Consider the following 13808-nt stretch of genomic DNA (forward strand, 5'->3'; position numbering starts at 1 on the left):
TTTTCCCAAGTGATCAAATGTCATTCGTTCATTCATTTTGTGTATTGCCCTTCATCTGAAGATCTCAAGGGCAGTTCATAGAATAAACATGAGAACAAAACCAGAAACACCCCCCAAAACACATGTGAAAGCACATCGTATGTTGATCAGCCAAAGGTCTAGTTGAAGAGAAGCGTTTTTGCCTGAGACCCAAAGATGTTTAATGAAGGTGCCACACAAGTCGGGCCTAGGGAGAGCATTCCACAGATGTGAAGCCACTGCAGAAAAGGCCCGTTCTCATGTTGCCAGCTTCTGGACCTCTCCTGGAAGAGGCACATGAAGAAGTCCTTGCATGATGATCTCAGGGTCTGTGTCAGTTTATATGGGGAGAGGTGGTTCTTGAGGTATTGCAGTCCTGAGTATCTACAGCATACCATATTCATTATGTTAAAAATCAATAGCAAAGTTTTTTTTTAAAAAAGTAAAAACTATATATTTTTGTCCTGCAGAATAGCAGCTGCTTTGGCAAAGATGCACAATGCAAACTGATGAATTTGCTACAAACAGATGACCCACAAATATTTAACTTGCCCCAAGAATGTGGCTTGGATCCCATTTCTCAGAAATCTGATACAGGAAATAAACATTCCGTAAGTTTTTATTAATCTATTATGATGATTATATTTACCAGTATAATCAACTTAAATATCAGCCAGCATATTTAACCATCTCAAGTAAGTACAAATACCTCAAGGATGGTGATGGAGTAATGATTAATTCAGATGTCTTTGAATGGCAGTAATCACTGACAGAATTTAAGCTTAGTTTTCTCTCCCCCCCCCCCCTTTTAATTAGATTGCAACTCCTAGCAGTGGACTATGGCATCAGAGTCCTTTGTCACTTGGGAAGCTAGATTCAAAGCCACCGGTATCTCTAGGGTCAGCAAAAACAACAGCGGAACTACAAGAAACCCCTAGGAACTGTAAGAAAAGAAGAGCAATGGACCTGCTTAGTCGAGTACCTTCCCCACCACCAGTGAAGACCAACTGTATATTTATTTCTCCATCTCTGAAAAGGGCGTTTCAGCCCCCCCGAAGTTCCGGCACTCAACTTGAAAAGTCACTGAAAAGAACAGCATGTTATAATAAAAAATCTGCCCTGAGAGGGTCTAGTGAGACTGGTTCTCCTCTTGAAAATAATTTTGTTGCTGACGAGGAGCTTGCAATGATAAATACACAAGCCCTCGTAAGTAGTTTTCCAGAAGATACAGGTTAATTTGGTGGGTACAATTGTGTATTCCATACCCACGGCCCTTCCTGTCAGCCTTTTAGTAAGGAATAATTCCAATATTCTGGTAAAACAGATATATTGCAGGACTGTAAGGAGAATACTGAGGCTGCTACAAAGGAGACAAATGGAACAAATACTTCCATTAGCTGTGCAGATGAAGTTCCAAAGACAAAGGAAAGTACTTATAAATGCCCCTGTACATTTAAATATTTAAGCAATCTTTGTAAATGTTATAAGTGTTTTGTACAGGCTTGTCTGTGTATTACTCATTTCAATTCAGAATAAAGCTTAGTGTGATTATGTATGCTCTACCGAATAGATTATGAAGAATCCAGTAAGAACGGCTGTAAATTTTAAAAATCCTGTCATGTTGCGCAGAAGCACATTCAAAGTTATGGAACTAGTTCAGCAATAACTAACTTTAATGAAGGTACTGTATATTTTTAGAACTCCAGTGTACAGTTCAAAACATGCAGTCAATATAATTTGATTCCCTTGTTTATTTTTGCATAGCAATCACAATGGTTCAAGGCCAAACATATCCAAAACATACAAACCTTATGTTTGTTATAGCCCTATTTCGGTGTTTTGTCTCCTCTTGTGTAAAGAAGCCTATGGTGGGCAGTAAGGCTACTCTGACAAAAAACATCCTTCCACTATGTCACCTTTATTGTGTTAACAGGCCTCAGTGAGTTTAAAGGCAAAGGTCTGAAGAACGGAGTTTCCATTACTTGTGCAATTTTAGAACCAATTGTGCAAAGGGAGGAGAATGGCCCCCACTTCATACCTTCACCCTCAAACTTGTGGAGGACTCAAGATATGGTCCAGAGGATGCAGGGCTTGGAGGCACATACATACCCATGTTTGTTTAGATTGGAGAGGACAAACACCTGAATCAGGTTAATGGTGAAACACCCTGTAGGAATGCAAGTAGATTAGTTTTGTTTTGTTTTTTAAAGCCAGCAATCAATTTTAAAGCATTTGATGTTAACATAGTTATTGGATAGTTATCTTGCTTGTAACTCTACTATCTTACTTTTACATCACTCTTTACTACTGTGGTACCTCGGGTTACATACGCTTCAGCTTACAGACTCCGCTAACCCAGAAATAGTGCTTCAGGTTAAGAACTTTGCTTCAGAAATCGTGCTCCGGTGGCGCGGCAGCAGCAGGAGGCCCCATTAGCTAAAGTGGTGCTTCAGGTTAAGAACAGTTTCAGGTTAAGAACGGACCTCTGGAACGAATTAAGCACTTAACCCAAGGTACCACTGTAGTTTCAGTAAGTACCTACCCTTGAAGAGCTTTTAGACGGAATGATTAAGCAAATATACCGAGTAGTATCTGATCTGTGGAAACAATTAGATGAAGAGAAAAAGCGCAGAGACTAGAGAAATTAAACTAGCAGGCTGCAAAAAGGCACAAATAACACTTGGGACTGAGTGTTAACAACAGTCACAAGAGTGCCAATTAATCTCTAGTTCTAATGTTCCACTGAATTTAGGCAGGTTTCCTTGCTCTACCCACCTTTGGCATATGCTACTACCAAACAGGAAATTGAGGACTACCCAACTCTTACTGTGGAACAGAGAAAAACTAAACTGTTGTCAAGATTATGCCTCTTCCCTGAATTGTTCCTACGGTTGCAAACTATTTGGTGTGTGTTTCAGGAATCATAATAATAAAAAATAGGGTGAGCAATGACAACAAATGGGGGTCTAAATAAAACTCCTCATTGGTTTCAGCAAGAAAGGAAATCTACATGATGTAAAAAAGGAGGTAAACTGCAAAGTAGAGAAGCAGCTGTGTCAAAGAAGGTAAATGTCATAAAAATGAAGCTAAATTAATATGGAACGTAGAAAAGAAGGTGGTCCTATGAAATACAGATCTATAACTTAGTTTCTTCTGTACCTAGGTTTTAAAATTAACATTTTAATTTTTTATACTGTAAAATTAATTATTGTGTCAATATTTATGGAAGGAAATCTGTTTACATTCCCACAACCTTGTATACTGAACAATTGATAGAAGTCAGGGGAATTAGAGTTATAACTGTTGCACTATACTATGATTAGCTATGGCACACTAATGATATGAAATATCATTTGTGTGCATCCTTACCAGGACCAAAATTGTATAGCACCACTATTAGCTCGATCTGCACAGGGATGCCAGTTCCTTGTCCCCCATAGTATATGAGCACAATGACATGGAAATCCTTTTCCATGTTGCTGCTAAAAATTACTGTGGGTTCTTCATTATGTTTACACTCCTAAGTGTGAGTCATCCTGTCAAAACTGTGTGTGTGTGTGTGTGTGTGTGTGTGTACACACACACACACACACACATATACATATACATATAGCCAGGTGTAAACATGAGTGAAGAAATATAATCTGCATCAGAAGAACAGTAAAACAGGGTTTTTAACCTCCAAAAGAATATATGGAGAATTAAGAACTAAATCTAGGTCAATAGAAAAATACAAATATTTTAAGTACAGAATTCCTGAAGGTATAAAACAAAATTTTATACAACTTGATTAAAAACTCTAAAATACCCGGTAGAAATCATTTCTCCTACTAAATGATCTTTCATTTCTGGAGTTGCTGTTAGCTCTTCTGTTGGGGAATGTTGAGTTCACATGGGAATAACCAGTATCGTAAACGCCATAGGATCTACTGAAATGTCTGGCTGGTTCTTCTGAATGAAGCACATCATGAAAGGTAACATCATGCTCATATTGCTCCTTCATCCTCTGTATTGTTTCTCGTGGAACACCATGGCCATTCCGCCTATGGAATAAATGTAAACATATAGGTAAGTATATTTAGTTAGCTACATATCCAAACAGCATATGAATACCAGCCATCATGTTTACTGCGCCTTCCATTTTCATGACAACCTAGTTCACAAATTAATCCATTAATGTGTGTTCATGGTTTGGAACAGCACTGTGGATATGAGACCTAAGAGCTTAAGGGGAACTATTCCCTCTAATAGCAAAGAGAAAATGAGGAGCGCAGTACCGATTATAGCGGTACCCCACACTGTAACACACTGTTGCAGGTCCCACTCATCCATCTACTAGCTATCACAGGTGATTAGTCCTGACAAAAGGAAAGCCAAAATGGGGCCACAGACATACAAGAGGGGGCTAAAGGGAAATTTTTATTAATAAAGGAAAAAATAAAATCCCTCATTGAGAATTGCCCTGTTTGCTTGAATTGCAGATTGTCAATAAAGGAAGAGAATGACAAGAAAAGGAAGTGGTTCGTGTTACAGGATGAGCTGGCTGTGTAAAAATATCTAGCTTTACAAGGGAAAGAATAAATAAAGGGGGGATTGAGTTATTGCTGGGGAAATGCTAGATAAGAAATGATATATGAGCAACTATCCACTCGTTGATCATGCAGGGAACATGCTGAAGACTGCCTGACTGCACTACAGTACACATGTCCAAAAGGTGGTTAGTGTATGTAATATGCCATAAAAGGTTATATACCCTATGCAATGTCGTGGTTGGCTGTTTTGAATTCTTCCTATCTTTGAGAAGACTATAAATATGGTTACAGCAGTACTCCCACCTTTTGCGATCATAAAATAAAGTCTTTCTTGACTTAACTCTCTCTCTCCATGGCAACTGACTTTCCAGCCACAGACCCTCAAAAGGGAGAAATCACTTCACCTTCAGAGGTATCTGCATGCTCCACAGACCCCAAAGTTTTGCAGAAGTACTTTTTAAAAAATCCAAGGAGGCAAAAAAACAGACCAGTAAGGACTGACCAATGGTGCACAGCAATGAAAGGTTGTGCATCAGATGAAAAAGCAGAACAGATCTGGGGATAGAATGGAAGATTCTGCAAGAGGGCATGGCTAGCTGGCATTCTGAACAGGTGAGCTCCTGTTAGAGGTTATGCTATAGTGCAATGTTTTGTTGCAGGTATCACTTGTATTCTCATAACAGCTAAAAACATAAGCCAAAAAACTATACCTGGTTAGTTCCCGAACATTGAATTTCCAGTGTGTATCTGGCTCTCGAAAAAGAACTTCATAGCTGTGTTCAAGTGCCTGATGTGAAAGAGTACTGAATTTGTAATCAAGTCACAATATAAAGCTACCTTTCATGACTGACATATGCACAACATAACAAAGTATAAAAATAAAAAAGTATAATAAAGCATATATCATTAGCCTTAAACTCTAGTGAGACTGTGGTTCAGTGCAACATGGCCACACTATTAATACCATTTATCTGTCATGTCAGTAAATCTCAAAATTTTGTGCTGCCCCGCAGTTCAAAATAATTTAACTCTTTTAATTCCACAAGATCTCTAAACATAAAGGTTGCCAAGGTAAGTTAGAAAAGAAGATTGCAACAATTTACAACACTATCACATATTGCCCACTTCTGACAAACATTCCTTCTCAAGAAAAAAAGCCATGCAATAGTACAGCAAATTATGTGCTCTTAACACAGGTGATGAGCTACGGATGTTGAAATAGTTGCTTCATTAATAATTTAGAAGCTGTCCAAGTTATATTAACCACACACAAAGAAAGGGAAATTAGCAGACTGACCTAATTCTAGAGTCATATTCCAAGGTGATTTTTTTCAAGTGATTTTGAACTACAGCAAAAATATACCAAAAGTTATACAGAAGCAGGGGCAGAAAGCACATCTCATTATGAGTGATAGACACTATCCTACCAGGTTCCCAGCAGTCACCAAACCATCTCCAGATGTTAGCTGGAGGCAAGCGTACACTAACTGCAGTTTGAGAACTAGGATCCCAGCAGCGACAATGCAATCTGGAGGAAAGGTACTCATGTCCCCCCTGCAACCTAAGAGTTACAGAGCATGCTCAATTCAGAAAAGAAGAATCATATAATATAAAGAAAGTGACACTCTTTCTCACTTGAAGGATGCTGTCCCATAGCCCCTCGGCACAGAACATGCTTTGCCTGCAGAAGATCCCTGGCATGTCTAGTTAAATGGTTCTTGGGCAACTGGCTGTATCTTGGAAAGCTTTCACCAGTCAGAACCAATAATATGATTAGCCAGTGGTTTGGTTCTGCAAAAGGTAGTTTCATATGCAAGATCAGAAAGCTGATCACACAGACTGCATGGTCTATGCTCATTGAGGCATAAAAACCAGACCATATGGAAGATCAGCATTTTACTGGCACATCCAGCCACGTATTGTGCAAAAGATTAGGACCATTAGTGGTTTCTAAGAGTCAGATAATGTTAAGTGACCTAACCTTGAAAGGAAAACACAATGACTACCAGGGGTGCCCAAACTTTTTTCAAGGAGGGCCAGATTTGATGAAGTGAACATGTGTGAGGGCCGACCGAAGTAGCTGACCTTTTTTTAGGATTGAAGTTGTCAAGTTTTTTTAGGATTTTAACCCAGGAGATAGACTGCCACAGGGGCCGGATTAAACCGACCGGTGGGCTGGATTAAAACCCCAAAATGGATTTTGTACATGCCTGGACTAAACGGAACCCAAAGAAGAAGGGAGCAAGAGGGGGTAGAAAGCAATCCAGTTGTGGCACAAAAAAATGTTCCAGGGCTTGGGCAAAATCTGTGAAAGAAAAGTAATGTTTGAAAAAAATGTTAAGCACATTAGAAGTTCTTGCCATTTCCCCGCCTTTCTTGATAGCAAATAGCAGGATTATCTGCTCATTTTTGGAACCCATGGCTAAATATTAAGAATGACAACAGGTCAGTTTCCCCTACCATTATCACATATGGCTTCATTTCCCAAGCGTGGACGTTGGTATTATCAATAATAACTGGGGATTTCCCATTCTTCATGGCTTTACGTGCTGTAACATAACAATGTAAATGTTTTAAAAGACCAGACAATCAGTGAAATCATCCTGTTACCTACACAGATGTTCTGAATCGAGCCTTTGGGGATTTCACTGTGTCACAAACAAGTACTGATGTGCTGAATGTAATGAGGAAGTGTTTCTGAAGACACAGGATATAGTCCATAATGTGCTTTAGTTTCAGTCTGTTGATTTCCTTTTTTTTTAAAATAATAATATTTATTAAAATTTCACAAGAAAAAAAGCCACATTAATAAAGAAAAAATTAACAATAAAAAGAAAAAATACAAAGGAAAAAAGGAAAAAGCAATTAAAAAACAATTTCATCTTTTCCTCACTTCTTTTACATTTACTTGTTTCTCGGACCTCCTCTTACCTCCCTCTTTTGTATTCTAATTAAATATGTTAGTCCAACAGTTCCTTTCCCTCCTTTTTAATCCTAATCTTTAATCTTGATATAATATAGCTTTAAATTTTAGATTTTACATATTAAAACCAATTTTTCCATATTCTTTTAGCCTGTACAGCTAGAAACCCCTTAACTTCAATCCAACATCATTCTAACATTCATCAGTCTGTTGATTTCCACCCATATTAATGTCAGGCAGGAATATACTAGACACTGCAAGAAAGGGATATAAAGGGAAGGAAACACTGGTCTTGGATAAAAGAATTCAGGCTGCTGTAAAAGCTGGGAAAGATTTGTGCCTTCAGCAGACCTGGCATCTGAGAGGTGGTCGAAGGTGGCTAGCAATAGCTAGGCTTCATAATAAATCTGGTGCCGTCCAGAGGAGACACTGCACTAACCGTTATGGAGAACGTGTGCTCAGTCATATACAAAATTCAAAATCAGAGATACAATGGAAATGTGGACTCTCACACAAAACTTTTGAAAACAAATTTCTCCTTCACGTAGTTATCTTTACATGGGAGCTGTGAGCAAATCCACACAACGGCCCAGTTTCAATGTACCTATTTCAGCTTATTGGGACAAGATATACAGAAGCCTTGTGAGGGCATGTGCCATGCTTGCTCCCCTCCATGCTTGCTCCCCTCCTGCCTTCTTGGAGTGCTGCAATTAATCCAGAAAATCTTCAGTTATCCATGTTTTCATTTAACATCAGAACCGCTGAAACTATGACTGACACAACCTTAACCAATCTGTTCAAACCCAAGAGAAAGATACAACAAAGTTAGAAATAAAATGTGAAAACAAGTTATTATTGTTGTTATTGTTATTCTTGTTATTTAATGGCAGTGGTCATGCTTATATTTTTAGTATTAAAAGTTTATTATCAGGGCATACATATCTGCCTTTAGATATCTGACAGCGGAAGCAATGCCAACTGATTATAGAGCATATATTGTACAATTCATTCCTTTGCTAGGAATTTTTATAATGCTTTTTTTCCACATGTCCATACTAGAGACTCAAACATTAGCCCCTAAATAGCATCTCATTGTTTTCTCCATAGAATCATTCACTTCTTACTACTAGTAATTGATGTTTTGATCAACTCTGGAAGCCATTTTGATCAAAATGAATAGCACCGGTGTGACAAATAAGACATTCTCTTACAGCAAGGCTCTCTTCTGCTGTAACTTTTTGTAGAAGAAAACTGCTGAAGAGTACAAGGTGTAGATAGGAAGCAAAACCTAACACACAAAACTAGGAAGTTACAGGGAACTAGGCAGAGGGCCTTCTCGGTAATGGCACCCACCCTGTGGAACGCCCTCCCACCAGATGTCAAAGAGAAAAACAACTACCAGACTTTTAGAAGACATCTGAAGGCAGCCCTGTTTAGGGAAGCTTTTAATGTTTAATAGACTATTGTATTTTAATATTTTGTTGGAAGCCACCCAGAGTGGCTGGGGAAACCCAGCCAGATGGGCGGGGTATAAATAATAAATTCTTATTCTTATTCTTATTGGAAGGGCTGTACTTGCCTCTCTTTTGGTTCCATCTATGTGCATCTTCTAGAGCATCAGGATCAAACACATATGTGCCATCCTCTGCAGAGAAGTAGTCATCAGTGCTCAGAACAACTGCACTGGGAAATTCACGTTTCAGTTGCCTGTTGAGACCAAACAATTGTAAGGAAAGGTCAAAACTTCATACGGATTAGTAAAACTATTAGAAATGAAGTTTTTCATTTTCTAACCAACACCACCCTTCAATTTAATTGGGGCCCAAATGTTCCCCGTGCACTTTTAGAGGAATCGTCAAATGAAAATAAAGCACCATTCGAGCAAGGGTTGAATTACCAGCAAATTAAACCGCCCCCCCCCCCCCATTTACTGCAGGAGAAAATATTTATTAATACCACCTAATACAATAAAATAAAAACCACCTTTAAGCAGTTTGCATAAAAATAAAAACACGTTCAGTGAAATTTCCAGGGCATTCCAGGGAGCTGCTGCTACCATGGAAATTGCCAGCTTCCATGTTGTCACCAAGTGGCAATATGCTTAGAGGCATGGCCCCCTTGAAAGATCTTAAAGGTTGGTGTGGTCTGTATCAAGGGGGTTGATCTGTAATGTATCCTGGTCCCAAGTTTTTTCAGACTGTAAAGTAACATACGTGTTTCTCTCCTCCCCACCGTAAAACCCAATTTATCATCACAACCATCCTGTGAGAGGTAAGTTAGGCTAAGAGATAGTGGCTGACCCAAGGCTTTGTGGCTCAATGGGGATTTGAATCTCAGTCTTCCTGCTCCTAATCCAATACTGCCCTGGGGAGGAGGAGCTATTATAACAGCAAAGGAGCAATCGTCTAGGCGCAGTGGATGCAGACCACAGCCTTTCAGGGCAGGATAGCAGTCCTCGAGTCTGCCTTTTATAGCAAACTATGCAAAATCCAGTGCAGGTGGGTGTGACTGGTAGGGAAGCTCTATATCATCAATAAGGAAACACTAGCCCTCCAGCTGTTGTTGAACTCCTCCAATGCCCATTAGCCACAGCCACTGGTCAGGAACGGTGGGAGTTGTAGTTCAACAGTAGAGGGACATAGGTTCCCCAGCCCACATCTATGTATTACATTCACAACAATATTTTTAAAGGACAGTGAATGATAAGGACCCACCCACTTAACCAGTTTATAGCAGTTGGACTTAGCCTCACTTAGATATGGATGAAGCAGCATCTGTTCAATCCAGACTCAACTTGTCTATACTCTTATAAGATACTATCAACAAATGCCATCCATCCATCCCTAGCATAAAGTTTCCTCTTGACAGTAAAGGACAACAGAATATGTCAGACTTCTCATGGGAAAGATTTGTTGAAAAAGGTGAAGCTGCAGCAATGGAGCCTTGATGTCTGGAGGTGGAATGTCAAGGTATCATCTGCAATATCTCAGCACAATAAAAGAATCCTTTCACAAAGCGAGTTAAGCCAAAAGCGATCTAGAAAAAAAGAGTCTAACTGCAAACTTTCATTTCTCAATTCCTTATCTTGTTGAGCAATGGCAGAGGCAGGCCTCAATTTATCAAAAAAGTAAAGAGAGAGGCCAGCAAGCTGAAATGAACTGTCAGGTCACATTTATCTCTATGCTCCCAACTGTTTAATATATATGCTTTGCTTATAAAATGCATACTACTGTGGACTTTGTGCAACTCTCAGGTGCATTTTTAAAAATACTGTCCTCATTGACCAGATGCTTCTCTTCACACTTGCTATAAATTGTGCTTCCTTTATCCTGGAGATGTGACAAGAAGACTAAATATCCAAGGGGTGAGTGAGGCAAGGGGAAAGTGCTTAACTCTTCCTTCACCCTTCACTTTTCAGTCAGCATGCCTTCAGTATGAACTCTTCAGGTCTGTTGAACCAGAACCATGTCATACTAATAGAGTGAGATTTTTTTGCACTTCCTAAAATCAGTGAGATGTGAAACCAGAGCCAATGTTTCCACGACCGGCTTGCCAGAAGCACATTTTGAAAGCCAATGAAATTAAAAACAAGCCATTTCCAAGCAGTTTCATGCAGAAAATCAAGAGCTGTGCCTTTGATAGTAACTATATGCTCTTCGAAGACAACATAACACCTGTGCTTGGAAACGAAGAGTAATGTGAATCTCACCATTATACTCCAGTTCAACTCACTTTACCTTTAGTGACGTGCAAGTTACAAAAGTTGCAAAACCTGCTGTTAGTCTTTGGTGTCATGTTTCATTTCATCCAGTATGAGGTGAGGTTTGTGACCCACCAAGCCACATATAGCCCAAAAGTGATGTAGAACAGGCCCTCCTAAGAGTTCAATAAATTTGCTTCCTGCTTTTGCTGCTGGCTTGGGAGGTCACAATACTTGGTTGGGGGAGGCAGCTGGTGTGCCACAAATCAGGGAACCCTGGTGAAAGCTACCTGTGCTGGAAAATGTTTATATTAGTTTAAGCCATCAGGAAATATATTACAGTACTGCATACTGATTATAGGTTTCTGATGTTGACTCCACTCAAATTCTGTATTAAAAATGTGGGACATCACAAAGAAAACAAAGGCGTTAGCTGTTTTCCTTAAAGTGATCAAAACAGTTCTTTCCACTTCCGTTAACCATAGGAAAATGGTAACCGAGGGCAAAATCCAGAGTCATTAAAATCAAAGCGATATTTTTGTGTGTGTGCTTTCAGTGCAATGTTGACTGCCTTCCAAAGTATCTTGTTTGATTTTCTCAGAATCACGCTGAACCAAGGCCCTATGAGGATTGGGAAATTCCCGTCGGTAAATATTCATGTCGAAACAAGGAAATATACCAAATATATGTTTACAAAAAGAAAATATATTTAATTACTGGCAATTGCTCTTATCACTCAAGGTTACACTGGTGGTAGGGACTGATAACCAATTAAGAAAACAAAACTGCTGCAGCTCAGAAAAAGAGAGGCAGCGACAGCTGTGAAGGAGCAGTAGCAGCCACCACCCCACCAATTCTCTTCTTGTTTCCCTGAGCTATCTTGGAGCTCTGTCTTGACCTACCATGAACAGCCCCAACTTGTTTCAGACATGCTCCTGTACCTTGAACAATCGTGCAGCAGCAATCAGAACCCCCAGAGACAAAGCTTTTTCCCAGCATGGTGGCATAGCTGTCAACCTTCCCTTTTTTTTTTGCGGGAAATTCCCTTATTTCAACGCCGTTTCCCGCTGCTATCCCGGATTGTTAGATATCCCGTAGACTGTCCCCAGGACAGGTGAGGCTGCTGATCCCTTATTTTCGAGGCTGCTGACCCCTTATTTTCAAATCTGAAAGTTGACAGCTATGCATGGTGGTACAGTGACAAGGAAATACGCCTATCTAATGTCGACCACAGGAGCCATCCTACTAGAAAAAAATAAAGTTGACCCCACCCCTCTTTCCATCAACATGGAGCACGCATCGCTTTGCTGAACCCAGGGCTTCTTTATCCCAGAACCCTTCTTGAATGCCAAGAAAACCAGAGGTGGTGGGGTCGGGGACCCCAGGCCCTCCAGTCGCTTCTGCATGCCAACTTCCACTAGCTTTGCCCGCTTTTCACAGAATCCTCAACACATCTGGAGGGTCGCAGGTTCCCGCGCCAATCAAGAGCCGCTGAGCATGTCCAGAGCGCCTGCTGAGCAACCTGTCTACCCTCCCTCACAAAGCTTCGAGGTGAGAAAGCGCGGTTTTCCCGCTCAAGACTTCGTCTCCGTCGTTTTACGACTCGAGAGCTGAAGGAGTCCTCTCTCCTTCGAAAAGAGAAGGGTGTTTTTTTTTTACCTGGCCAGAGTACTTTTCCCGGAGCCGGGCAGGCCTCGCAGCAAGTAGAGGCTTTTGCTGAAGCGGCGCCTCCTGCGAGGGGGGCCCTTGTCTTGCGCGGGGGGCTGGCGGAGGCTCAGGCCTCCGAAGGCGCGGGCCAGGCTATCCTCCATAGCGGAGGAAAGGCAACAGCCGCCGCCTCCTCGGGAAGCCTGCGAACCGACACTGTTTACATGGCTCCTCGTGACGGGCGCGGGCGGAGTCCGCTCTCTCCGCCCCGCTAAGGCGGGCGCTTCCAGGGGCAAAGGGGCAGAGCGGCGCGCGGGCTCGCTCCCCTCCTTGGCGCCTGAAGCACCCGAGTCCCGCTCACAGGCCTGCCCTCCACGAGGGAGCAGCTGCCGAGTCAAGGTTCAATGCCCCAAAGCGGGAAGCAGGGCCCTCGCGCGCGGGCCTGTGGCAAACGGCGTGACTCCGGTTTCTCCTGCAAGGCTATAAAGGCCTCCTCAAGGCCATCGCCTCTGCTTTCCTGCCCCTCCCCCCCTTTCTTCTTCTTTCTTCACCTCAAGGCGTGCTTCTTTGTGTTATGGCATTGGCGAGGAGGCGAGGACAAAAATGCACCGCGCTTTGTTTTGTTTGTGTTTTTTTGGAGCAGGGGTTTGAGGTCCCCTGGCAGCGCTTGCCCTCCTCTGCAGAGATAGGAAATGTTTTCCTGCAGCGAGAAGCGTTCGTTGCCCGCACGTGCGAGATGCAGCGGCTCTCTTTGCTGCGCTGTTTGCAGGCGCCTCGCATTTACCCGGAGGAGTGTTTTGTCCCAATAACAAGTGCCCTCGCGTGATGAGGAAGGAAGCTGCGATTGCGACTAAAATACCCATGTTTCGAAACTCAAAACCATGAGCACTTGCGGCCAGAAGAGCCGCATCATTTGCAGCTCTACTCGCAAGCAACCATTTCGTGCAATAGTGCTCGCTTTCAGGCACGCAGGTGTAGGACTGCAGCC

The 13808-nt window shown here is 41.5% G+C and overlaps 2 protein-coding genes across 2 annotated transcripts in view; one reads left to right on the top strand and one right to left on the bottom strand.

Moving 5' to 3' along the window:
* The window catches only part of BRCA2 (BRCA2 DNA repair associated), a 37008-nt gene extending 33650 nt beyond the window's left edge, over positions 1–3358 (top strand). Inside the window, exons 24-25 of the mRNA XM_081004025.1 lie at positions 489–629; positions 835–3358. Coding sequence (XP_080860151.1) covers positions 489–629; positions 835–1254 — 561 coding nt within the window. The 3' untranslated portion in view covers positions 1255–3358. The remainder of the gene's footprint in view (positions 1–488; positions 630–834) is intronic.
* A 413-nt stretch (positions 3359–3771) lies between these two features.
* Positions 3772–13076, bottom strand: N4BP2L1 (NEDD4 binding protein 2 like 1). The gene is made up of 5 exons (XM_081004216.1): positions 12833–13076; positions 9053–9180; positions 7011–7099; positions 5261–5337; positions 3772–4061 (listed from the first exon to the last, which is right to left on the bottom strand). Exons 1-5 carry the CDS (start codon positions 12982–12984, stop codon positions 3818–3820), a joined length of 690 nt encoding a protein of 229 aa, XP_080860342.1. The 5' UTR covers positions 12985–13076; the 3' UTR covers positions 3772–3817.
* Positions 13077–13808: the final 732 nt, after the last annotated feature.

Source organism: Podarcis pityusensis (genome assembly GCF_964106645.2).
Source record: "Podarcis pityusensis genome assembly, chromosome: 4".
NCBI classification, from domain to species: Eukaryota; Metazoa; Chordata; class Lepidosauria; order Squamata; family Lacertidae; genus Podarcis; species Podarcis pityusensis.